At 53.6% G+C, this 25,949-nt stretch overlaps 1 protein-coding gene across 5 annotated transcripts in view; it reads left to right on the top strand.

The window, feature by feature from the left end:
- Positions 1–25,949, top strand: part of POC1A (POC1 centriolar protein A) — a 77,103-nt gene that overhangs the window by 41,147 nt on the left and 10,007 nt on the right. For 3 of the 5 annotated variants that reach the window (XM_062201016.1, XM_062201017.1, XM_062201015.1), the window contains exon 10: positions 15,905–16,048. The exons of the other annotated variants lie outside the window; for them this stretch is intronic. In XM_062201016.1, coding sequence (XP_062057000.1) covers positions 15,905–16,048 — 144 coding nt within the window. The remainder of the gene's footprint in view (positions 1–15,904; positions 16,049–25,949) is intronic. 5 annotated transcript variants of the gene reach the window in all.

Raw genomic sequence — 25,949 nt, 5'->3', positions numbered from 1 at the left:
CGTTTCTTTGAAGGCCTGGACATTGCTGCAGGGTTTACTGAATACTCTCGATGCCATCAGAGGCTTTCTCTGTGGCAGCGCCAAAGCTGGTCAGAACCTTGCTTGGACCCAGACAGGGCCATCTGCCTTCTGATCTTGTGCTCAGCTTCCTGTCGGGGTCCCCTCGCCTGGCCTCAGCCACACAGCTCATTCCAGTCATTGGGAAGCTCTCTTTTCTTTTTAATTAAAACAAAACAAAAACCTTTGTATTGTGGAAATTTTCAAGCTGGCACAAAGACTAGGACAATGTAACAAGTCCCCATGTGCCCCTCATCTCACTTCAATATTTTGCCAGTCTTTATTTTATCTGTCTACCCTCCACATTTTTTAGAAGAGTTAAGAGTATTTTTAATCCCAGATACATCATTATACCCTAAATAAGGACTTTTCTTAGTTATGTAATAGCAACCTTATCACACCCAGCAAAATTAATAATTCCCTCATATCAAATTCCTAGTCCATCTTCACATTTTTCCACCTGTGTCCAGATCATTGTTTAGTGCTTTTTGTTCAAATCAGGATGTGGGGAGTGTTGAAAAAAATCACACATCCCCTACTGCTGCCATAGTTCTGGCATTGTTGAGGACTCTGGCCTGGGATAGGGGCAGCTTCCGGCTCACACTGCCCTCCCACCGTCCTCAGGGAGAGCCTGGTGTAGGAGCTTCTGTTTCCTTCCTGGAGACGTGTTGGGCTGGTGGGCCACTGCCCGCTGTCCTGGACAGCCATCCACTGGGGGGCGCTGGCCCTCTTTGAAGCCTGCGGGGGAGGGTGATGTGACCTTGATTCACAGCTGCTGTCGGTAACTTCATCTTCCAGGAAAGGAGAGCCTGGGAGACCCTCTGGGGCACATAGCCTCCCAGGATTCCTCCCCGGAAGCCTGGGGCCCCTAGCGAAGGCTGTGGCCCTCTGAGGCTTGCTGCCTCCGCGGCCTGGGCTGAGCCAGTCCTGGTGATCTGTCTTGGCAGGCTTTGCTGGTGTCCTGTGATGCTGCACAAAATATGAATTACCGAGCTTGGGAGTACTGCCCGGGGTGTGGTTGGTGGCTCCAACACTCTCCATTGAACTAAGTGCAAGCAGGGTTTAAAATAGCCAGCCTTTGTTCCCCGAGGTTTTAAAAATTCAACTCCAGTAGTTACAATGAGCTGTCTTCAAGTGGATCTATAAATAAACCGCTACTGTTCCTCTTTGTCACCGAGAGCTTCAGCGTCTTCCAGAGATGCCGGCTCTGCCGCTCGTCTTTATTAGATGCCTCTCATCTGGGGGGCAGCTGCAGCCATCAGCAAGTGAGGCTGACACACAGGGTTCATAATGACAGCAACACACTCCCTTTTGCTTTTGAAGATTAATGTATTTGAAAGAGGAACAGAGATAGAAGGCAAGACAGAGATAGAGATCTCCCATCTGCTAGTTTACTCCCCCATTAACCCCAACAGCCAGGGCTGGGCCAAGCCAAATCCAGGAGCCTGGAACTCCATCCAAGGGCTTGGGCCATCATCCACTGCCTTCCCAGACGCATTAACAGGAAGCTGGATTAGAAGCAGAGAACTAGGCGCCGCGGCTCACTAGGCTAATCCTCCACCTGTGGCACCGGCACCCCAGGTTGGGGCGCTGGTTCTGTCCTGGTTGCTCCTCTTCCAGTCCAGCTCTCTGCTGTGGCCTGGGAAGGCTGTGGAGGATGGCCCAAGTGCTTGGGCCCTGCACCCCCATGGGAGACCAGGAGGAAGCTCCTGGCTTCGGATCGCGTTGGCCATAACGGTCATTTGGGGGGTGAACCAACGGAAGGAAGACCTTTCTCTCTGTTTTTCTCTCTCTCAATGGCTAACTCTGCCTGTCCAAAACAAAAAAAGAAATTCATAACCTGGTCTAGCGGTTAAGAAGCTGACCGAGAGGCCGGTGTCGCATACAGGAGTGCCTGGGTTTGATGCTAGGCCCTGGTTCCAGCTCCTGACTCCAGCTTCCTGTTAATGCAGACTCTGGGAGGCAGCAGTAATGGCTCAAGTGATTGGGTTCCCGCTACCTGTGTGGGGAGAACTGGGTTGGGTTCCCAACTCCTGGATTCAGCCTGGCCCAGGCGTTTGTGGAATGCACCAGTGGATAGGAGATCTCTGTTTGTCTCTCAAAAATTTAACAAATAATTATAACTTGAACCCAATCATGTGAAACATCAGATAGACTCAAATTGAGGGACATTTGACAAAGCAACCAAAATTCTGTAGAAGTGTGAAGCTCAGAAAGACAAGGGAGGACTGAGGAACTGACGCAGATTGCAAGTGGATAAATAAGTACTGAAGTGCGACATGTGGGTGGACGTTTGGTGTAGCACCTAGGACGTCACTCGGGACCCCCGCATCCCGTGTTGGACTGTCTGGGTTTGGTGAAGGCCCCGTTTTCAGTTCCGGCTTCCTGTAACGTCCACCCCGGGAGGCAGCAGTGATGACTCACTAGCTAGGTTCCTGCCTCCGCTGTGGGAACCTGGATGGAGTTCATAGCTCCTGGCTTTGGTCTGGCCCAGCCCTGCCTGTTGTAGATATTTGGAGGGGGTGAACCAGAGAATGGCAGATGTAGGTTTCTGGGTCTCTGCCTTTCAGAAAAATACATACATGTACACACAAATGCATGCATGCAGCATGAAATCCTAGGCGCTCTTCGAAACATGGGGTCAGGAGACGTGGTAGAAGTGCTGCTGAGCACCAGTGCAGCCCCGCCTTTAGCTGATGGTGTTTTCCCGTGTTAATTTCTGGTCTGATCAGCGTCTCATTGTTATGTAAGATGTTAACACTGGGAGGGGATATATGGAAATTCTCTGTACTATTTTTTGCAACTTTTCTCCAAGTCTAAAATTAGTTCAAAGCAGTTTAATTTAAAAAGAAAAGGAAAAAAAAAAAAAACTGCAGTCAATACTAGGGCTTTATCAGAATCCTTGATTTTCTCCCTCTCCAGGTACCTGGGTTTAGGTTTTTGCTGTGGGGTGGGGGGCCACTTCTGGCTCCAGGTAGAGAGCAGGTAGCCCTACAGTACTCTGCGCCAGCCGGTACTGGGCCCTTGGGATGTTTGTGGAACTGAACTGAGCTAGAGCTGCCCAGAGAGAGCATGTGCGTATGCGGAGGGGTCACTCCGACACAGGTGTTGGTCCCCAGCGTGGCCCCACAGGGTGGCATCGTCTGCTCGTCTGTGTCGTCCTTTGTGAAGCTGCTGCTGCGACATGTCTGCTCCAGAAGCTCCAGGGTGGACTGACAGGAATGTGGACCTGGCCGGGGTGGGCGACCTCCCCCTAAGGCTTCCATGGGACTCCGCCTCCCATCCCGCCTACCCTGACCCTTCTTTGTGTGCGTTCTGCTGGCTGTGGTAGGCATGAGGACCTGGAGAGCTTCAGCCCTGAAGGTGTAGGAATTGCTTTCCTACAGGGTCCCAGGCCCCTTCAGTGAAGAGGCCTGGGGACCTCCTCCGTGCCGCCTTGCTGCGCGAAGGGCATGAGTGCTTGTGTCTCCCGACCTCCACCAGCTGGAGATGCCTTAGCCTTCCGCTTCCAGTGTCCTCACATTCCCATCTCCTTCCCACGTCCGTCAGTAAGACAGACCTGTCAGCTCCACTGTGTCTCCTGGACGCATATTCGGACACTGATCGGATTGCCACTGCCAGCCCACCAAGGCAGCCTTTCCCTCTTGTGTGTGGGGAGCACTTGGAAACCCTTGGAGAGTGAGGCAAGAGGCTTAGCAGATTGCTAGGAGTTGAGCCTCAGAGTGGCTGTCCCAGCTCTAGAGTGGGGCCTTGGTGTGAGGAGAGTAGGGCTTCCTGGTCTGGGCATTCAAACTCACCCACGTGCCCATAGGCCAGTGAACAACACAGGTATAACATGATGACCAGGGTACCTGTGTCCTGCCTTGAAGGGGTGCCGTGAGAGGAGAGCACGCACCACACTGCCCAGTGTCCTGGGCCCCCAGCACTGGGGGCAGGCACGAGGAGCCCTCGGCTTCCATGTCAGACCCACCCTTCAACTCCTGCACAACTCTTAGTCCAGAGAACCCCATATTGGTTTCTGATCGGAGTCGAGGTGGTTTTGAGACCTGGTGGTGATGTATAGTTGTAGAGGGCCTGATTTGGTTCAGAGGCTGCCATGTGTCGGTCCTTGGGCCCAGCCTCCCTGTGTCCTGAGGCTCTGGGCATTCACAGATGAGCCAGCACCGTGCCGTCATCAGAGCCCGGCGTGGGGAGTGTGCCCAGGCGCTATGTGGCTCACACTCCAGACGCTAGCCAGCGGCAGTAACCAGACCCTGTACTCCTGCTCAGCCTGGTTTGGAGGAACGTTGGCAAGACTGCCAAACAATTAGACGATTTCAAGAAACCAAAATTCCTCTGGGGTTCAGGGCTATGTTTAGAACCAGAAGTTTCCTCTCTTGCTAGATTCCAGGCCAGAACCCTAAATTATAGGGCAAGTGAGGTTGTAGTGTATCTGATCTGCAAATATGGATAATGAATATGGTACCAGGTTTCTTTTTGAGCTTTTTTTTTTTTTTTTAAAAAAAGATTTTTTGTTTTTATGTATTTATTTGAAAGGCAGAGTTACAGGGAGAGGAAATCTACCCGCTGGTTCCCTCCCCAGATGGCTACAACTGCTAGAGCTTATCCAGTTCAAAGCAGGAGCATCTCCCCGTGGCAGGGGCCCAAACACTCAGGCCATCCTCCACCACTTTGCCAGGTGCACGTAAACAGGGACCTGGGTTGGAAGTGGAACAGCCAGGACTCGAACTGGTGCTCACGTGGGATACTGGTGTCACGGGTGGTAGCTTAAACTGCTGTTGAGCTTTGATTTGCAAAAATGGCCCTGCCTTTTCCAACTTGAGAAGTTGGACGTGAGGCGGAGCCCAGGTGAGCTCTGTGCTGTTGTGTGCTTCCCTTTGCTGGGCCAGGTTTTGCAGAATGGATGCCTGTTAGCGTTTCATGATGGCAGGCTGTCGAAACCAAGGGCCTGAGATCAGGACCAGGAAGCTTCTGTTTCCTCACTTAGCAGATGGCTGTGTGGTAATCAGTTGAAAAGATTTAGTCCTAGGTTGTTTTCCTTCTTCCAGTTTTGCCCTCAGCCCTGCTTTGGAAACATGGTGATGTGCTTTGGTGTGTTTAGGTGGACAGTGGCCAGACAGGCTGCCTACCTGGGTCTGTATAAGAAAGTCACCCAGGGAGACAGTCAAGCTCTTGGCCCCAGTTCACCTGCTTCTTCCCTCCCTGGCCTAACTCAAGTCATAGACCAGGTCTTGGACCCTTTTGTCCATTTTCAGTTTCAGGAGCAGGCCAGGTCCAGTGTTAGAGATGAAAAGGAGAAATTTCCACCTTGAGCAGGTGTTAATAATTTCCACCTTGAGCAGGTCCACTCTGCCTACCGGTAGAGCTGTCCGGTCAGCTCACAGTGTCTTATGGTCAAGTTCCGGCCACTGCTGGCTGCTGGCTGGCCATGTGCAGACCTTGCTCCCAGCTCGGGCTGTGGATGGACCCTGAGCCCCTGAGGCCTGGGAAACTGCGGCTCCGTCAGATTCCACGGGGCAGATTGAAGCTTTGGGGATTGAGCTGCACTGAAACATGACCGTCTAGCTTTCTGCATTTGGCAGCTGACTCCCAGACCCATGGTGGACCTCAGGGGCCTGACCTGCAGTCTTCAGCCTTGGGTTTGGCCTGTTGATCACACCCCGTGGAGAGGTGGTCATTTTCACCTTGTGTGCAGAGTGTCAGTGCTGGATAGGTCATGCTCCTGCGAGCGTTGCAGTTGCATGTTTTTTTGACCAACCTTTACAACTTGCAGATAATAGTATTTATTATTTTTAAAAGCAAACAATCCTATAACTTGAATTTTTAAAAAAATGTATTTGAGAGACAGAGAGAGAGAAAGCGTGTGAGCATGAGAGAGCAAGCAGTCCCATCTTCTGGTTTACTCCCCAAACTCCTCTGACACCTGTGGTTGGGTCAAAGCTGAAGCTGGGAGCTGAGGATTCACTCCAGGTCTCCTGTGGGTGACAGGGACATAACCACTCGAGCCATCACTGCCACCTTCCAGGATCTACATTAGCAGGGAACTGGAGTCAAGAGTAAGGTGGGCACCAAACCCAGACACTCTGCTATGGGACATGGGATCTTAACCCAGTGTCTTAGCCACTTGGCCAAATGCCTGTCCCAATTCTGTACATTTTGACAAACAGATACAGTCATGTAACCACCATCAAGATAAGGAAGATTTCCATCATTCCAGAAACTTCTCTATGCTGCTTTGTAGTCAGTCCACTTGTTTTACCTCCAGTCCCAGCAACCACTAATTTGCTTTCTGTCACTATCAAAGGTTTGTAGTGTTTGAAATTTGGTATAAATGGAATTATATAGGCATGTAGTCTTTTCAGTCTGGTTTCTTTCACTCAGCCCAATTATTTTGCGATTGGCCTGTGTTGTTAACATATCCATGTTTCACTATTCTTTACTGCTATGTGAATGGAGGTACCACAGCTTGTTTATTGGTAAACATTTGGGTTATTTTGGGATTTTGTCCATTACAAATAAAACTGCTGTGCATTTTCAAATACACGTTTTTCTATGGGCATTTGCTTTTTATTTTCTTGGTAAGTATCGAGGAGTGAAGAAGTAGCTGGGGCCTATGTAGGAAGGTATTTAACCTTTTAACTGCCCAACTGTTTTCAAAAGTGGTCAACCCATCTTGCATTTGCCACAAAAGTGGATGAGAGTTCCACTTTCTCCACCTCTTTGCCAACACATGGTATGTGTTTTTAACTTTAGACCATTCTAGTAGGCATATAGTGCTATCCCACTATGGTTTTTAACTTGCATTTCCCTAATTACTCATAATGTAGAGTATCTGTTTATGTGCTTATTTGCCATTTTTATATTTTCTTTGATAATTGTTCAGATTTTTGCCTGGGCATTTTTTTTTTAAAGATTTATTTTATTTATTTCAAAGACAGAGTCACAGAGAGAGGTAAAGACAGAGAAGCAGGGAGGTCTTCCATCTGCTGGTTCACTCCTCAGTTGGCTGTAACTGCCAGAGCTGCAACAATCCGAAGCCAGGAGCCTCCTCCAGGTCTCCCACGCGGGTGCAGGGGCCCAAGGACTTGGGCCATCTACTACTGCTATCCCAGGCTATAACAGAGCTGGATCGGAAGAGGAGCAGCTGGGACTAGAACCAGTGCCCACATGGGATGCTGGTGCCCCAGGCCAGCACTTCAACCCACTGCGCGACGGCGCCGGCCTTGCTTTGGGTATATTCTATTTAGATTAGGTTTTTGTCATTATTGAGTTTCTGAAGTTTTTTTTTTTTGTATATTCTAGATATAAGTCCTTTACCAGATATGTGATTTGCAAATATTTGCTTCTAGTCTGTGATTTGTGTTTTCATTTTCTTTTTTTTTTCAAATGTATTATGAAAGACAGACAGAAAGAAACATCATCCATTCACTGATTCACTTCCCAAATGCCTACAACAGCCAAGGGTGGGCCAGACTGAAGCAAGGAAACAGGAACTCCATCTGTGTCTCCCATGTGAATGGTAGGGACCCAGGTACTTGAGGCTTCTTGCACTGCTTTCCCAGGTGCACTAGCAGGAAACTGGATTAGAAACAGAGGAGCCAGGACTTGAACTGGTGCCCATGGGCTGCCAGCACTGCAAGCAGAGGCTTAACCTGTTGTGCCATAATGTCCACCCCTCTTTTCATTTCTCTCTCTCTCTCTGTTTTTTTTTTTTTTTTTGACAGGCAGAGTGGACAGTGAGAGAGAGAGAGACAGAGAGAAAGAAAGGTCTTCCTTTTGCCGTTGGTTCACCCTCCAATGGCCGCCGTGGCCGTTGCGCTGCGGCCGGCGCACCGCGCTGGTCCGATGGCAGGAGCCAGGTGCTTCTCCTGGTCTCCCATGGGGTGCAGGGCCCAAGGACTTGGGCCATCCTCCACTGCACTCCTGGGCCATAGCAGAGAGCTGGCCTGGAAGAGGGGCAACCAGGACAGAATCCGGCTCCCCGACCGGGACTAGAACCCAGTGTGCCAGTGCCGCAAGGCGGAGGATTAGCCTGTTGAGCCGCGGCGCCGGCCTTCTTTTTTTTTTTTTTTTAAGCTTGATTGATTTATTTGAAAGAGTTACAGAGAGAGCAAGAGGGAGAGAGAATGATAGCTCTCCCATCTGCTGGTTCACTCCCCAAGAAGCTGCAACGGCCGGGGCTGGGCCAGTCCAGAGCCAGGAGCCAGGAGTTTCTTCCAGGTCTCCCACGTGGGTGCAGAGGTCCAAGCACTTAGGCCGTCCTCAGCAGCTTTCCCACGTCATTATCACGGAGCTAGATGGGAAGTAGAGCAGCTGGGACTCCAACCAGTGCCCATATGGAATCCTGGTATTGCAGGTGGTAGTGTAACCTACATTTTCTAAACAGTGTGTCTTTCATAAAGCAAAAATTGTAAATTTTGATGTTCATTTTATCAGTTTTTTCTTCTACGAATAACGCTTTGAGTGTTGTATCTAGGGAATCTTTGCCTGTTCCAGAGTTACAAAGATTTTTGCTGGAAGGCCCTACTGAACCTAGATTTCAGACTTCGGGCCTCTACATCTGTGAGAGGATTGATTTCTGTGGTTTTTTTAAGCCACCAAGGATAGCCCCAGAAAACTAATAACAGACGTTCCTGGTGGTTTTTGGTATGTGCACTATGGGAAAGGTAATGGCCAAGAATTGTTTTAATAAAATGAAAGGTACCAAACTATAGATCTAAGACAGAGAAATGACAAATACGCTGGAGGAAAAAGAAAAATAAAAACCCTAGGTGAATTCAAATTTCTGAAAGCCATATATTAAGAGAAAATGTTGAAGATAGCCAGAGGAAAAAGACACATTATTTACAGTGGTTTAAAAGTAAGAATTATAGGGCTGGCGCCGCGGCTCCATAGGCTAATCCTCTACCTGTGGCACCGGCATCCCGGGTTCTAGTCCCGGTCGGGGCGCTGGATTCTGTCCCGGTTGCTCCTCTTCCAGGCCAGCCCTCTGCTGTGGCCCGGGAGTGCAGTGGAGGATGGCCCAAGTGCTTGGGCCCTGCACCCGCATGGGAGACCAGGAAAGGCACCTGGCTCAGTGTGGTGCACCGGCCGTAGCAGCCATTGGAGGGTGAACCAACAGTAAAGGAAGACCTTTCTCTCTGTCTCTCTCTCTCTCTCTCACTGTCCACTCTGCCTGTCAAAAAAAAAAAAAAAAGAAGAAGAAGAAGTAAGAATTATAGAAGAATTCTCATATAAAACTATATAAACCAAATGACATTGAAATAACATCTTTTTTTTAAAGATTTATTTATTCACTTGAAAGTCAGAGTTATATGGGAGGGGGGTCTTCTATCTGCTGGTTTGCTCCCCAGTTGGCCCCAACAGCTGGAGCTGAAGCTAGGAGCCAGGAGCTTCTTCCAGGTCTCCCACACAGGTGCTGGGGCCCAAGGACTTGGGCCATCTTCTACTGCTTTCCCAGGCCATAGCAGAGAGCTGGATCGGAAATGGAGCAGGCAGGACTCAAACCAGCGCCCACGTGGGATGCCAGCACTACAGGCGGCAGCTTTACCTGCTACGCCACAGTGCCGGCCCCTGGAGTAACATCTTTAACGTATTGAAAGATGGGGCTGGTGTTGTAGCATAGCAAGTAAAGCTGCTGCCTGTGATGCCAGCATCCCATATGGGCACCAGTTTGAGTCCTGCCTGCTCCACTTTCCATCCAGCTCCCTGCTAATGTGCCTAGGAAAGCAGCAGAAGATGGCCCAAGTCCTTGAGCCAGTCCCTGCCACTTGCCACCCATGTGGGAGAATGGAAGAAGCTCCTGGCTCCTGGCTTCAGACCCACCCAGCTCTGGTTGTTGTAGCCATCTGGGAAGTGAACCAACAGATGGATGATCTCTCTGTCTGTCTCTCCCTCTTTCTCTCTCTGCAACTTACTTTCTCTTTCTCTTTCTTTCTTTCTTTCTTTCACCGGGACAGAATCCGGCTCCCCAACCGGGACTAGAACCCGGTGTGCCGGCACCACTAGGCGGAGGATTAGCCTGTTGAGCCACGGCGCCGGCCGTTCTTTTTTTTTTCTTTTTTTTTTTTAATTTCATTTATTTGAAAGAGTTAGAGAAGGAGAGGCAGAGAGAGAGAAAGAGAGGTCTGCCATCCTTTGGTTCACCCCCCAAATAACCGCAATGGCTGGAGCTGAACCAATCCAAAGCAAGGAGCCAGGAGCCTCCTCCGGGTCTCCCACATGGGTGCAGGGGCCCAAGGACCTGGGCCATCCTCCACTGCTTTCCCAGGCCATAGCAGAGAGCTGGATCGGAAGCGGAGTAGCCGGGACTCGAACCGGTGCGCATATGGGATGCCAGCGCTGCAGGCCGCAGCTTTAACCTGCTGCACCATAGCGCCAGCCCCTAACTATACCTTTCAAATAAATAAATAAAATTTTTTTTAAAAAAAAGGAAAGGAAAAAAATCTGCCAATCCAAAATTCTGTACTCAGCGAAAGTATATTTTAGAAATGAAGGGGAAGGAAAGACTTTTTTTTTTTTTTAGACAGAAGCTGGAAAATTCATTACCAGCAAACTTACTTTGTAAGAAATGTCTCCTCTCTCCTCTGGGATTCCATTCCACGTGTGCCAGTTTGATGCTGTCTCCTAGCTTGTAGCTGCTCTGTTCTGTGTTTCATTTCCTTTAAGGGCAGTGATATGTTGTCAGCTGGGCTGTGCCTGTCAAAGCCATTCTTTATCTCTATTACCGAGTTTCTAATTTCTGGTGTTTCCATTTGACTTTGTGGAAATTCCCTTTTGGTTCCTGTGTGTTATTCAGTAGAATTGTCAACATACAAATCTACTGTTTTAAATTCTGGGCCTGATAGTGCTGACACGCAGGCCCTCTAAACCTGATTCTACTTACTGCTTTGTCGCTTGACTGTGTTTTTGTCTTTAATTTCCTTGCCCTCTGTGTGGCTTTTAATCTGATTGGAAGCCAGACATGTAGTTTAGGACAGTGGAGTGGTAACTCGTCAGCCTTGCCAGCTGGGCTCAGTCTGGTGTTCCTGGGTGCTGGCGTCGGAGAGTGCTTCTCCAGTGTTCTTGCCCCGCTCTCTGCTTCCAGCTTCCCTGTGTGGCTTCCCTCGTGCTCTGTTCCATGCCGTTAGGCAACTGCCACTTGGTACTTGTCAGCTTTGTTGTGGGGAGCAGAAAGAGGAGGTCTTCTGTCGACCTGATCCACTTGCAGCCTTGGGCAGGCCCTGTGTCCCTGGGTCACAGAAGTGGGGCCTTCTCAGTAGTGCTGCCCCGTCTCAGCCATGAGACCTCAGAGATCTTGGCTCAAGATGGTTCTTGCTTCTCCCCCGAGGACACAGTGGTTTTTATCGCTGCTCTTCCCCTAGTACCCTTGTGATTTGAGCTTCAGGTGAGAAGGGTCCTGGCCAGGCTCCCTGCCTTTTCCTTGTCCACTCTTGTCCTGTAGGCCTGCACCCTGTGCGTGGATTTCTCCCATCAACTGTACCTCCTCATCTTTCTCACGAGCGCCCCATGGCAGGCTGTGGATAACCTGGAGGCGCAAGCTCCCCGGTGTCTGTGGCCTCCGAGGATTCTGCACTCTTCCCCCAGCCCATGCTGTCTCCCAGTTTAGTAAAATTCAACAATTCATCTTCTTACTCTTGTGTACGGCACCCTCTGTGCCTCTTCTTCCTGTGCTTTGCCCCAAGTGGGCCATGGGCGATGTTCATTTCCTCTTTTCCTTGGAAGCGCCTGTCTTCCCTTAGATTCCAGGCTGATTGGTTGCCCTGTGACCCCTGCTCACTGACGTATGAAAAGGCGTGATTCTTTTAGTCTTTCTTGTTTGGTTGAAGTGAACACTCCCTAGCTGTCTATGTCCTAGTCAGAGGCTTGTTCTCTATTACACTTGCATCTTGATGAAAGGGTGAGACCGGAGTCAGCCCAGAGATGAGGGAAGAAGGCAGCCCCAGCTGGGCTGGTTTCTTGTCCCAAGAAAGACCTACAAGCCATTCTATTTTTTTTTTTTAAAGATTTATTTATTTATTTAAAAATCAGAGTTACACAGACAGAGAAGGAGAGGCAGAGAGAGGTCTTCCATCCGCTGGTTCACTCCATAACTGGCCGCAGCAGCCAGAGCTGCACTGTTTTCCTAGCCACAACAGTGAGCTGGATCAGAAGTGGAGCAGCTGGAACCCGAACCAGTGCCCATATGGGATGACTGCACCACAGGTGGCGGCTTATCCATTATGCCACAGCGCCAGCCCCTACAAGCCATCCTGTTTTGTTCTTTAATGATGGTTTATGGGCTGGCTCCCCATGTGTCTGGGTGGCTGGGCATTGACCTCAGATGTTTCGGCCACTCCTGTGCCAAGTGCTGAGGTCCCAGTGGCGTGTGATAGGCAGGCGGCAAAGCAAACAGAAACTGAGGCAGGTAACATGGTGACCTGCTGTTGTGAGAGCCAGCATCCCACACCAGGGCGGTGTGGAGGAGACATTTGGAGGCCCCAAGTGAGATTTCCACAAAACTAAAGAGATTCGTCCTTGAGGTTCATCCTTGTTTTTGTTGTGGGATTAAGATGTTTCTGTTTGGAGCAAGCGAGAAGTCGCTGGCTTGGTGTGGATCCGCCTGGGGGTGCTGGGGGCATGTACCTGTGTGCCCCCACAGAGCTCCTAGGACCCTGGGTGCTTGGGCGTACAAACCGCTGCTGTGACTTTCCTGTGAACGTTGTCGGGTGCTTTTGCCACCGTCATTCCCCAAGGCCCTGGCACAGCGTCTCTTCCCACTCCTGGCGTTGTTTTCTAATCTCTGCTTTCTTGTTTATTTGCCACGTCTCTGGGAGATGCCACTGCTCTGGAAGGCGGGGCACAGGGGAGCGGCAGCAGCGCTGTGGGGGGCGGGGCCGCTGGCCCTTTGCCAGAGTGCGGATTTTGGGAGGTTTCATCGCACAGGAATTCACCGTGGTGGGCTTGGCCCTTTGAGGGGCCGCCAAGTGTTCAGGAGGCCTCCTCTGTTTCAGCTCTGTGCCAGGCGTGGCGGGGGAGTGATGTGAAACGTATCAGACCCAGGAGCTCCAGGACGAGTTACTTCACCCCTCTGAGCCCAGGTGTGCCCCTCTGAGAGATGAGGTTGGTGTGCCAGGCAGGAGGGCCATTGTCGTAGGTCCGAGTGAGATGTCATTGATGAGGACACGGAGGCGCAGGTGAGCCATGGTGATTGCCAGGCTGCTGGCAAGTTCACTGTTGCCGTGTCTTCTGCTGAGAGCGGGCAAGGAGGCGGAGAAATGCCTGGGGCATTCCTGCAAGCAGAAGCTAGGTCCCCTCAGAGTGCTTTCCTGCGCAAGCCCCGTTCCGTTCCGTTGTGATAAAATGAAAAGAGCACATGAAAGCGTGGGGGGTGGGAGAGTGTGGTAGTTCCTGCATCTCCCTTCTAAAGGCCACCCACGCCCAGGGCTCTGTGTCCTCTGTCCTTGGCGCCCCAGAGCTGGCTCGGCTCTGGCTCAGAAGGAGCGTGTCTGTTGTGGCAGTCGGCGTGCTCACCACACGCCCACGCACTGCCCTCTCTGTGCCAAGAAGCACAGCTCAGCACTGTCAGTTTCTGGGCCGTTCTGCAGAAACAGAATTTCCATTCCTTCCATCTTGGGCAGCTGGCAGCACCAGTTGGGCCCACTCTGCAAGGATGCCCCTGTTGAGCCAGAAGGGACGCCTGGCCCACCCCCTCCCTCCAGTGGCCTTTCCCGGAGGAGCTGTGGGACCTGTTGTCCAGGGGAAGAGTGTCCCTGTCTGGAAGTGGGATCCCCTGGAAGCTGTGAGCGAATGTTTCGCAGAAAGGCTGCTGGTGACCTCAGATAAGCACTTCTCACAGCCCAGCTTTTGGAGGGCTGGCCCTGTGAGCCTTCCCATTCTACAGATGAGGAAGCAGAGGTCCAGAGAAGCTTGGCCTCTTGCCCACTGCCACCCAGCCAGTCAGGGGTGGAGCCTGGATTTTAGTCAAGGCCCGTGTGCGTCGCGATCTTTTCAGCTGCACCCTGCTGTGTCTCCTGACGGAGCTTCCTGGCTCTGGGACTCACTGCGGTGGGCTGAAGGCTGTCCTAGCAAGGCTGGTGGGCTCCTGGAGTGTGTCCTTCTGGGTGGGCACTGGAATCTGAACGGCAGCAATTCCTGGTGAATTGGAAGAGCCCAGCCCTCCTGACTAAGGTCTTGCAGAGCGGCCGCAGCACCCAGCAGGCTTACTGCTGATGGGCACGTGGACATAGTGCCACTCCTGTCTCAGGAACACCCCTCTGGCTGGGTCTCATGTTCAAGCTCTCCCTTAGCCAACCAGGCCGGCATGTTTCCAAGTTCAAATCCATGTGCCCTTGACAGTTTGTGATCCGTGACATTAGAACACTTTCTGATAAATGAAAACATGCAGGTGGGGTCCTCATGCCCTCATGGCCCTCCTCTGCTGCTTGGGATTATTCCTTTCAAAGACTCTGTGCCCATCTAGGACAAAGCATCTTCCCAGGACTGGGCTGCTGTAGCCTGGTCCAAGGGAGGGCAGGCTCAGCAGAGGTGCAGGCCAGGCTGCAGGCAGCTCAGCGTTATCAAAGCCAGGGGCTGGATGGGTGCATGGGCATCCTACATGAGCCCCAGTCATAGCCAGTGGACTCCAGTGGCCATGGCACTAGGAGTGGGAGGCTGCTAGGTGGAGTAGCCTTGGCTTTCTGATAAGTGAGAAATTGGTGAGCTTTGACACCCCCCCCCCAATGGCCTGGTTTTGTAGAGCATAGAGTGTTGAGGGCAGGCAGAGAGCAGGTGCCCTCAACCTTGCCTTAGAGATGCAGTACCCAGGGAAACCGGGAAGAGACAGGTAGTTCCTGATTAGGAGTAGGGGGTTGCAAGGGAAGGGAAGGACAGGATGTTTAGCACAGGGAGAAGGGTGGATGAGGGCATCTTCAGCAGGCAGTGCCCCATGAGCTGGGCACAGGGTGCAGAGGCAGGAGAGGAGCTACAGCAGGAGGCAGGTCCATTGGCTATCTGGGTTTGGGCCTTGGAGTTTCTCTGAAAGGCAGCAGAGAGCCTGGGAGGATTGGTGACGCTGGGGAGTGAGGTGGTAACAGCAGCAATGCCCATCAGTAAGGCAGTGGTCAGAAACCCTGAGCCCAGAGTGTGGCAGCATCCATGGATCTCTGAGGCTCTGGGGCTGGCCGCGAGCGTGAGCCATCGCTGAGCATGGTGTTCCCACAGGCACCTATAGCTGCAGGTGAAGCCTTTGTGTGCCAAATGGGTGCTGACTTTTCTGAGTTTGGGGCCGAAGGCAGAAACACCAAGCCTGTCACATTCCTGGAGCCGTGTCTGAAGCAGCCCAGTGGATTCTGACTGGGACAGAATTTGGCTGGGTCAGTCACACAGAAACCTTTGTTTTTGCAGGAGATCTGGGTCACGGCAGGGTCGGAATATTCCCCCACCAGTTCTGGGCTACAGCTGCTGGGCCCTGAAAGGGGGTTAGGGAAGCTTTGGGGATGGGGGTTGGAGTTTAGCTGACGTAAGGGCCGAGCAGGGCCTTGGTGTCTCTGGACTCACAGAGATGCCTGCTGGAGGGTGCGAGCTGTGTGAAGTCAGGATACACCCGGCCTCCTGGAGGGCCTCTGAGAGCAAGCTGAGAGCATTCGTGGGCCCAACTGCTGAGCCCCTCTGACTGGCCAGACTCGTAGCCTCTGCTCAGAAGGGTGGGCTTGTGACCTGGATGTGGGAACACTGCCAGCGTCGCTGCTTCTTCCTGCCTCTTGTCTGAGTTTCTTGATTTTCCATTTAATCTTCTGGAGAGGCTGCTCCTTTCTCGGTGTTTCCTCAAGCACAGTCTAGGCTAAGGATCTCTTCTCTGCGTCTTCAGCCAGAAGGGGATTTCCCCATCCCATCAGCCAGAGGCAGGAGTCTGGAGTCGGTGCAGAGCCAGCCCCAGGAGCCCCTCAGCGTGCCGCAGACGCTGACCAGTACCTTGGAGCACATCGTGAGCCAGCTGGACGTCCTTACCCAGGTAGGCCGCCGTGTGAGCTCACCCAATTGCCTGCGCTGGTCTGACATTTGGAGCATTTGAAGTTGGCTAGCACAAGCTGGGTTCATTTTTTAAAAAGATTTATTTTATTTATTTGAGAGGCAGAGTTATAGACAGAGAGAGGGAGAGACAGAGAGAAAGGTTTTCCACCCACTGGTTCACTCCCCAAATGGCCACAATGGTTGGACCTGAGCCAATATTGAAGCTGGGGACTCGGAGCTTCTTCCAGGTCTCCCACTTGTGTGCAGGGGACCAAGCACTTGGACCATCTTCTGCTGCTTTCCCAGGCCATTAGCAGAGAGCTGGATCAAAAGTAGAGCAGGGGCCAACACTGTGGTGCAGCGGGTTAAAGCCCTGGCCTGCAGTGCCAGCGTCCCATGGGGCGCCGGTTCAATCCCAGCTATTCCACTTCTGATCCAGCTCTGTGCTATGGCCTGGAAAAGCAGTACAAAATGGCCCAAGTCCTTGGGCCCTTGTATCCTTGTGGGAGACCCAGAGGAAGCTCTTGGCTCCTGGCTTCAGATCAGCTCAGCTCTGGCCATTGCAGTCATTTGGGGAGTAAACCAACAGATGGAAGACCTCTTAACTCTCTCTCTCTCTCTCTCTCTTTCTTTCTCTCTGGCTCTACTTCTTTCTGTAACTCTGCCTTTCAAATAAATAAAATAAATCTTAAAAAAAAAAAAAAAAGAAGAAGAAGAAGTGGAGCAGCTGGGACTCAAACCAGTGTCCATATGGGATGCTGGTGCTACAGGCAGAGGCTTAACTTACTACACCATGGCACTGTCCCCAGAAGCTGGGTTCTTAAAAATGTAATATAATGGACCAGTTCTTCAGCCCAGATAAATGAAATAATCAGACCTGCCTTAGAACTCTGGCTTTCAGAGCCCTGGCTGGAACGGGCTACTTGACTCAAATCACCCAATGCCCATCTTTCCTTAATATGCCCACCCGGAGCTGGCCTGGGCCACAGCTTTGAAAGAAACTGTGTGTTGGTCCATTCATGCGACTCTTGGCTGGGTGGCCCCTCCAGGGACATGGCAGGAACTGCAAGCAGCAAGTTGAGACTTGGAGAGCCCAGCCTCTGGGTTTGAGTTGGGCACCTCTCCTTACCCTCTGTGTGACCTTGGAGGAAACCCCTCGTGTGCTCCTCTGTCCTATGCAGGTGGTCATGGACTCTGCCTCCCAGGTTCGTGGTGAGGATTTAGGAGTGTGTGACTCTAGATGTTGGCTGTGGCCCTGACCGCCGTCATCAGCGAGGTGGATATGGGCCCTGTGCTCCAGGGCAGATGTGGGCAGCTGGCTTCTCGGTCTTGTAGCACAGAGGCTTCAGTAAGAGCCTTGGTGAGAGGTGGCAGCTGCCATGGGGTCTGCTGCACACAGTGCCCCAGCATCCAAGGTGTGCCATAGTCACCCAGCTGGGGCTGCACCCCTGAAGGAAGCACACATGTAGGGAATAGCTGGGTGTCAGAGACTGGGAGGTTGCAGAACACCCAGGCGCGGCTCCCGGCCATTTCTGGAAGCCAGCTAACCCTTGAGAAGGAGCATATGCTCAGAGAGATGTGAGCAACATGCAAAGACTTCAAAAATAGCCCACTTCAAACCTGCCACAAACTGCCTAATGTTCTTCACAGCCTCATCAAGTGAGATGAGGGAGGTGGAATTAATTAGAACTTTATAGGATAAAATTGGAAATCAAGTCTGAGAAGATGGCTAAAAATAGCTTCATTGGCTCCCGAGGAGTATAGCATAAAACATTTCCTGTCGCCACGTCTAGGGGGTGCGCATGGAGGGCTGATGTGTTAGCAGTTCCGAGCAGGATAGTAATCTCACAGACACACACAGAACACAGGATGAGGGAGGGCTCACCCATGGCCTGTGGCCATGTGTCTGCATGTTGCAGGTGCCCTTTTCCCGCCTCACACCGTTCAGCCCCTGCACAAGTCCACACAGCTGTCTATCCCTGCCCAGGGTCACATGCCCTGCATAGCCGACTGTGTCTGTGTGTTCTCGATGGCTCAGTGGGTCCTCAGGAGACTTGGATTCTGAGGGTAAAACCGCAGTTGAGGCCTATTTTGCAGTGGTGTATTTGTGTTCATCTGGCCTTGCTCTCTTTGGTCTTGGTCTTCAGTAGTTTTCCGGGCCCTACTTCCTCTTTTGGACTGGAGGCACTCGCTGGGGTGTTCCAGCCATAGCCCACTGGAAGGTTGAAATCAGGCCCCACTCTGATGGTCCACACTGATCCAGCCCCGCTGAGGCCTGCAGCTAGGCAACCCCCGCCATCCTTCCAGGTGACCTGTGCAGCTGGGCTCCCTCCTCAATCTGTGGATATTGGCTGTGGGTGCCCCTTCCCTCACCCCTCCACCTAAGTGTGCTCTCAGCCCCCCAACAGCGACTTCTGCTTCAGAGCCATCCATCTGAATCCTGCTGTTCTCTGTGCCGCCCTGCCCAGCCCTTCCCTCCAGCGGAGGAAATCCACTTCTAGTGGCTGCTAAGAGGGAAACTGCCCTCTGGGTCCTTCAGGCCTCCGTCCTGCGGGCACTGTGGCGGGCAGTGGCCAGGGATGTTTACCGAATGAGTCACGGAGCCGTCAGTCCCCGGGTGATGTGAGTGGCATACCCCTGGCTCCCTGCTCAGCAGGGCTGGGTGTGGCCCCCGCAGCACCAGCAGAACACTGGGGACCTGATCTCAGACCCTCCAGGGCAATCCTGCAGCAGAACACTGGGGACCTGATCTCAGACCCTCCAGGGCAATCCCACAGCAGCACCTCTGTGCGACGCAGAGGCCGGCGGCCAAGAGGCTTAGTGGCCCATGCGGAAGTGTGGCTCAGAGCTGAGCTGGCTTCACCATAGCCTAGTCCTGGGCAAGTCCTCGACCCGCTCTCTGCCTCACTTTCCAAATCTGGACCCCAGCTGAGAAGGAGCCACTTCATAAGCCTCCTGGGAGCATTCAGTGTGTCCGGCCACGTGAGGCTCGTGGAACAGAGCCTGGCAGTGCACTGTGCTGCGCCTGCTGCTGCCACTGTCGTGATCTAAGACCGGTGCTGGGGAGACGGGGCCGCACTGGGGGGTCTCCAGGAGGGCGCCATTCCCCACTGCCTCGTTGAGCTAGACCTTCCTTGTCCAGGAGAGCCACTCCTTGGCCCTCAGAGCAGAGGGGCAGGTTCCTCCCATGCAGACACATCCCCTAAGCCCTTCTTGGTCCAGGGAGGGGGGTGTGTGGGAGTGGTGGCGGTCCTGCATAGACCCAGTTCCACCCTCGGGAAGTCCCCAAGACTGAATCTGCCACTGTCAGAGCAGGCCCCCAAGGAGTAGTGGGTCAGGTAGGAGCCTATGGTGCCAGGTCACAGAGGCTGCAGGTGCTCTGGCATCGGGGAACAGAAGCAGTAGCCTAGAACTTTGGGCTTCATCAGTGGGACACTGAGCAGTGTGGAGTCGGGCCTGATCCACGTGCAGGATGTGGGGTGGAGTGGAGACAGAGAGGCTGGGACGTGGGCAAGAGCAGCATTGTCATGGCCCTGCCCCCAGGAAGCAGCTTCTGCAGTTGCCCTGCCTTGTGTTCAGTGTAGAGCCAGTTTTCCCTGTAGAAAGAAGGAAGGGGTGATGGGAAAGCAGTGCCGTGGCTGGCCCTTGCTGAGCCTCCTGGTGTCCTGAGCAAGCACGTAGGTAGGTGGCTTTCGCTAGTCCTTCCAGGGCAAGAAGAAATCAAAGCATTGTTGGAGGTTGTGTAGCATACAAAACCCAATCCTAGAACTCCCGAGTACTAAATGCCTTAAAAAAAGACACACATAGAAATACCTTTTTAATAAAATGTGTACTTATTTTTAAAGACTGTTTATATAGGCAAAAGAGGTTTTGGGGTAGTCTTGCAGGGTATGTGGCCCTTTGCCCTGCTTCTGCCTGTCGCTGCCCTCCTGAGCAGGTGCAGTCTACAACCATCCTGGCCTCTTAGGTCTCCTGCATGTTGTGTTAGTTGGGAAGTCCTCAGTGCGGGGATTCCATCCTCCTGATGCACATCTGACGCCTACATCTCTCCAGGCACTTTCTTTTGCAGCCCTCACTTGACCCTCCCACCTGGTGCCTGGCACCAAGCCTCATGCCAGGTGTAGAAGCTTAATAATGGCTTAATGCCATCAAGGCCCCGTCCACCTTGTTCCAGCGCCGGGATCCACCCAGCCCGAGGCTGCTCCTGTAAGCCAGGTGTCCCTGCTCTCAGCCATGGTAAGTCAGCTTCCCAGCCTCCCTTGCCAGATAGCTTTGGTGGAGTTAGGGGTGGCTTCATCAAGAAGTCCTTCTGCAAACCAAACTTGACCTTCCCGAAAGGGCTCAGTGATGACAGAACCTAGCAGGCTGGGCCCCTGAGGTCAGCAGCCGGAGAGCATACACCTCCTTCCCTGGCCCACTGTAGTGTGGGAGAGACCCCCATACGCATGTGTGGTTGGTTGAGGCTTCCCAGGTGCCTCTGCTGAACTCCTCAGGCAGCTCCCAGTTGAGGCCACATTCTGAGCAGCCAGGGTTTGTTCAGCTTCACCCATCTCCACCAGCTGTGGGAGCAATGGTTCCCCTTGGGTTTCAGGGATGCTCTGTTTACCCAGGCAGCTGCCTGCCCATCAGTCTGGGTGCACCTGCCCTCCTGGATTGGAGGGCCAGCTCCACTAATTGTCACATGCCTGACTTTGGGCAGGTGACGTGGCTCCCAGAGCCCGAGAACCTGCCTTGTGGATGCAGAGCACCTCCGTGAAGCTCTGGTTAACTGGGTGTGCTAGCCTAGGGCCAGTGGTGTGGCGATACACAGTGGTGAGTCCACGGGTTCTCCAGGGGCCAGTGAGGGGAAGCATGGGAGTGGCAGGAATCTGGGTGCCCCAGGCCTCTCTGACGGCTGCACTTGAGTCCCTGGAATGCTCTTGAGCAGCCTTTGGCCCTCCTGTGGCTAGCAGGGCAGGAGGGGAGTGGGGAGAGAAAGAAGACCCAGGAAGTGCTGGGAGCACGAGAGTGCACTGCGGTGGGCGGGTGGTGCTGGGGCATCAGGGGCCAAGCGTGGAACTCTTCACAGGCATGTGCTTCTGGCGACATGTTAACTTTGAATCAAGTTAACATAGTTTGTGGGGGAAATCTATTTCCTAACAATGCAATTCACATTTTTCTTTGGAGGTCTTTTTGGTCCTCAAAATGCCTTGGGAATTCTCAGGAGCTGAGGTCAGGAGTGTGTGTGCTGTGCCTCCCTCAAGGTGCCGGGCCTCTGCTGTGAGCCTGCCTTGAGCCCAGCCCTTTCTCTGCCTCTTCTGCAGAGAACAAGTGCCTGTGCCGTGGCTGCCTGGGGGCCGCTCACCGGCTGGGCCCTCCAGGACTTCTCTTCTGAGAACTGGCTCAACGAGGCCCGGGGGTCCAGAGAAACCCACATCAATACAAGTCCCAGCTGCTCTGAGCCAGCTTTTCTTCTTCCTGCCTTTCTCTAGAGGAGAGGGTCTAGGCGCTGCCCTTCTGTGTCTCCTAGGGTGGGCAGCAGAGCTCAGTGTTGCAAACAGGGCCATAACCTCTTTCGGGGCCATATCTCCAGGCCCGCCAGCGGGAATGGGCTGTTGGTGGGTATCCAGGCAGAGGCTCTTTCCCCTCGTGCTCTTGTGGGGGTGCTGCTGAGTGGTCTGGGGTCCCTTTCATAGATGGTGGAGAACTAGGCAGCCAGCTGAGGCCGTTCTCAGCAATAGCACTGCTGCAGGAGTGCCCCTCCTCTCGGCTCCCTCACCTCCTTCATGGACTCCGTGTGACACAGGTTTGCGTGGTGTCTGCAGGCTGCAGAGTGTGGAGCTCTGGATGGTGACCCATGAGCGTGGAGGCTGCTGGGAGGGGCCTGGCACAGACCCAGCCAGCAGCGTGCTGGTTTTGCCTCAGAAGCCCACAGCAAAGTTATTTTTGACTCCAGTTTCACATCTTGGTGCTTTTTAAAAATACCGAGCCTTGAAATTCCTGCTCCAACTGTTTTTTATGGCGCCCAGGGCTTCAGGCTGGCCACAGCAGTGCTGTGATGTCATGTGCAGGGTCCTGTGACTCACAGAGGCTGCTGGGCCCTGGGGTTTGGAGATGCATACAGTGGGAAGCAGCCCACCCGGCCCTGCTGGCCTGGGCCCCTTTGGGGTTGAGTTGATTCAAAGTCCAGGTCACTGAGCCCTGCTGCCTAACTGAACAGCTGATGAGTTTGCCTCTTTGCTTTGGGGCAGTAGAGAGAAACAGCCCGTTTGCTTTGAGGACCCAGCCTCCTCCCTACCCCGCGGTCCTGGAAGTTCCCTGTTAGATGGGCTGCTCAGGTGGGGCATCTAGTTCCACACTGGCGGGGGGAGGTGAGAATGCTGGGGCCTGACGGGGGGCCCTGTGCCCTGTCCTGGGCAGGCCCGCTGTTGCTTTCTGCCCTTCTTCCTTGTTGGGAAGGTAGAGAGTAAAAGTCTCCCCTGCATGTACAGGGCTTTTGCTGCTGCGCTCCCAGCAAGGGTCCCACAGGTGCTTGCTGTTTGCTTCTACACAGCTGAGCCCTCTTTCGCATCAGCACATTTAGCCACCTCGTGTACTTGGTCCAGATAAGTTAACCACCCTTCTCTGTGTACTATAAAGGGCTAAAGTCAAGTAGAAGACAAGTCCCACCACTTGGGGTCGGGAGACAAGCGATTTGTTTTCTTGGGGAACAAGGATTCAAGCTCCTGTCTGGTCTGTGCCAAGGATACACTGAGACCCTGACTCCAGCCAGTTGTGGGGCAACTGGGGAGGAACATCAGTGTAGGCCCCGGCTCCTCCTCGGCTCCACCGTTCTTGGCATCTTACTCACCGGCTCCTCTGGCTCTGCAAACCCAGAGGGGTCGGGAGAGGCTGAGTACCAAGTCGGGGCCAGTGCCGGCCTCCCTCATGGTGTGCAGCCTGCTAGCAACGCTCAGAAACAGGGCAAGTTCATGTTTGTCATTGCGTGGGGGGCCGGGTGGCAGCTCCCACGGGGGTCTGGCAGGAAACTCTTGTTTTCCATCTTCAGTGCCGTCTGCGGTTGTGATGAAAAGCACCCCTCCCCCAACGGAGCTGCACATTGAAGGCTCTTGCCTGCCAGATGGGCTGGGCAATGGCTGTGGTTACCTCTGGAGCCTGGGAATGTTCACGGTCGGTCATATGAGATTCCTTCTGTGAGGCTCTGAGCAGGCCTGGAGGCGGGGGGAGGGCGGTGAGGATGAGGCCCACGCAGGGCCGACTCATTCAGCCTGACTCTCGGCTTGCTCTGCGAGGAGGGGAGGAGGGGACTGCAGGTGATTTGCTCTTGCTCCTCTGGGGATCCAAGGAAGGGTCAAGCAAGAGGACAGAAGAGGGCCAGCAAGTGTGATGACAGGCTGCCCGCCACAGGCCTGCACAGCTGTGCTCAACTAGGCCTCAGCCGACTGGCACCTGGCAGTGTCCCCAGTGAAGTGCCTGCAACAGGGCCAGGGGACGCTTCCCTTCTCTTGCTCTGCAGTGAGCCGCGGGCCTGCTCGTACCACGCACACACACCCTCATCATACCGCAGCAGCCACAGCTCTGGAGAGGAGAGAAAGCAGAAAGAAGCCATGAACTTGGAGGCCTGCCATTGGAGAAGCAATTCTGACACCCTTGGGAGCCCCCCAGAATGGCACAGTGTCAGGCCACCACCAGCACCCCCTCTGCAGCAGCCCCAGTGGGGCTGTGAGACCCCGCCGCTGGCGATCTGCACCTTTCTACTGAAAGGTTGCCAGGCCTCCAGCAAGCTGCCGGGCAGTCTCCCTGGCCCGGCCTAATCATGTTTTGTCTGGTCTTAGTCAAGAGACTGCTCCGTGTGGATCGCTGCGGGAGTGAGCCTTTGAAGGAATGGGAGGCAGAAGGGGGCCTAGGTCCACACCTAGCTCGCCCTATTTGGACTTGTCATGGGGGCTGCCCGGTCAGGCTCTTGGTTTCCCCAGAGGCCTGCACGTGCCTGGTGAGGAATGTGATAGAACCCAGGCTGGTGTCAGCAGGACTGTGCCTCAGGTCCTCTCTTTGGTGTGAACAGCATCCTTTGGGTCCCAGAAGCACCCAGTTTTATGAATGGTGATGACGGGCCACTTTTTCTAGCTTCTCCTTTGGGGATGGTAGTGATACGGGAAAAGCTGTGTTTATTTGAAAGGAGCTGCTGCAGAGCCGTGAGGAAGGTAAATTCTCCAAGATTCCTTAATCCGGCAGCTAATCCACGGATAGAAAGCAGCGCTTCCCCTACTTCCCAAAGAGAGCTAAGCCTCTGGAGAGGTGGGGGTGGGGATGTGAAAGTGCCAGAGAAATCCTATATCCCTGAGCTAATGCAATCCAGAGGGGCTGGGGGAGGCAAAGCTTGTTTTGTGTCGTTTCCTTAGGCAGGCTGTGGCTGGAGAGTGTGGATAGGCAGACAATGGCTGAGCCCCATATTGGGAGGAATTTCTGTAGACACTGGCTTGTGTGGATCAGCTGGGTGACTTCCTGGTTGGACTTCAGCACAGAGGGGACCTCCATTCCTGCCCTCTGAGTTCCAGGCCTCAGTGCTTTGGCATTGGCAGATCACGCCTGAGGTGGGAAGGGGAGGAACCAGCTGCTTCCTTGCCTCTCGCCCCTGTCCACCCCCACTTCCTGCTGAAGTCAGGAGGCTTCCTTCCGCCAAGGGCAGCTTGGAAGAGATGGGGGAAGGAGGTTGGCCCCTCCTGCCTGCCCCTGCATGCCCCTCACACCTGCCACAGCCAAGGCCCAAGCTCAGGGGAGTGTTCCTCACTGGCCAGGCTGGCTCATCCCCAGAGCACAGCTGTCCTTTGGCCTCCAACACTCAGAGTGGGGCATCTGTCCACCCAGCACTCAGTGTGTGTCTCCTGTGTGTCAGGCACTGTCTGAGAGCAGCAGTTATCAAAAAAACAAGACAAAACGCCCACCCTGGTGGTGCTGCCAGCAGGCTACCTGAGGGCTGGCACTTGCTCCCTCTGGCCTGAAGGCCCCTGTGCCCAGACTATTGGGCACTGGGCAGTGGCTAGGACCTAAAGGCAGAGGTGTGGGTAGGGGGAAGGACTGGAGTTGGACCAGCAATCTCCGTTCCCAAGGTGCTGGGCTGGCCCCTCCAGCCCCCAATCACCCCAGCACGTATCCAGGGGTACCATCAGCAAGGCATGACCTTCCATGTATGCACATGGTATGTGTGTGCGTGCTCACACACACAGACATACACACACACACACACCAGGAAACAAAGCAGAGTGGGGCCTGCTCAGGGCCCAGCAGCCTTACGTTGTTTTGATAGCTCACAAGACCCCACAGCAAAGAGAGTCCCCTTTTATTGCATCTGTTTTAGATCTTTAGGATCTGAGTGAAGTCAAAACCATGCTACAGGGGAGATTAATTCCACATTTTCCATGTTTGCAGTGAAACCCAAGGAAAGTTAGATGTCTGTGCAGCATAGTTGAGACCAGGGCGGGTGCCAATGGCCAGCCCCAGGATGTTCCCCTGGCATGGCACAAGTGCCCCTAGTGCTGTGGCAGGGCAGCTGCCAGGGCAGTGGGGACCTCCCCTACCCCTGAGCACTCTGGCCTCTGTGTTGGGGGTGAAGGCGGCTGGAGAAGCTCTGGCCCTCCAAGAAGACCTCCTGGGGGAGCCCACATCAACCACAATCCTGGAAGTGATTAAAAGGAACTTGCTGTCACGGGATAGCTTTATGCAGCAGCCAGACCACCGTGTGCCCTGATGGCTCAGACTCTCCTAGGTCTGGCCACAGGCTGACCTCCCTGATGCCCCACCTGTGCCCAGGGCTTCCTCCCGCAAGCCAGGGTGTGGCCAGGGCAGCAGCTGGGGGAGTCACATTGCCCGCAGTGTACTCTGTTCCAGCCTGGCCCAGAGCATGTGTTGTGTAGATGTCTCCT

This window comes from Lepus europaeus, chromosome 9, assembly GCF_033115175.1.
Source record: "Lepus europaeus isolate LE1 chromosome 9, mLepTim1.pri, whole genome shotgun sequence".
In the NCBI taxonomy this organism is placed as follows: domain Eukaryota; kingdom Metazoa; phylum Chordata; class Mammalia; order Lagomorpha; family Leporidae; genus Lepus; species Lepus europaeus.
Note: the sequence above shows the minus strand (reverse complement) of the source record. Positions and strands in the feature narration are given on the sequence as shown.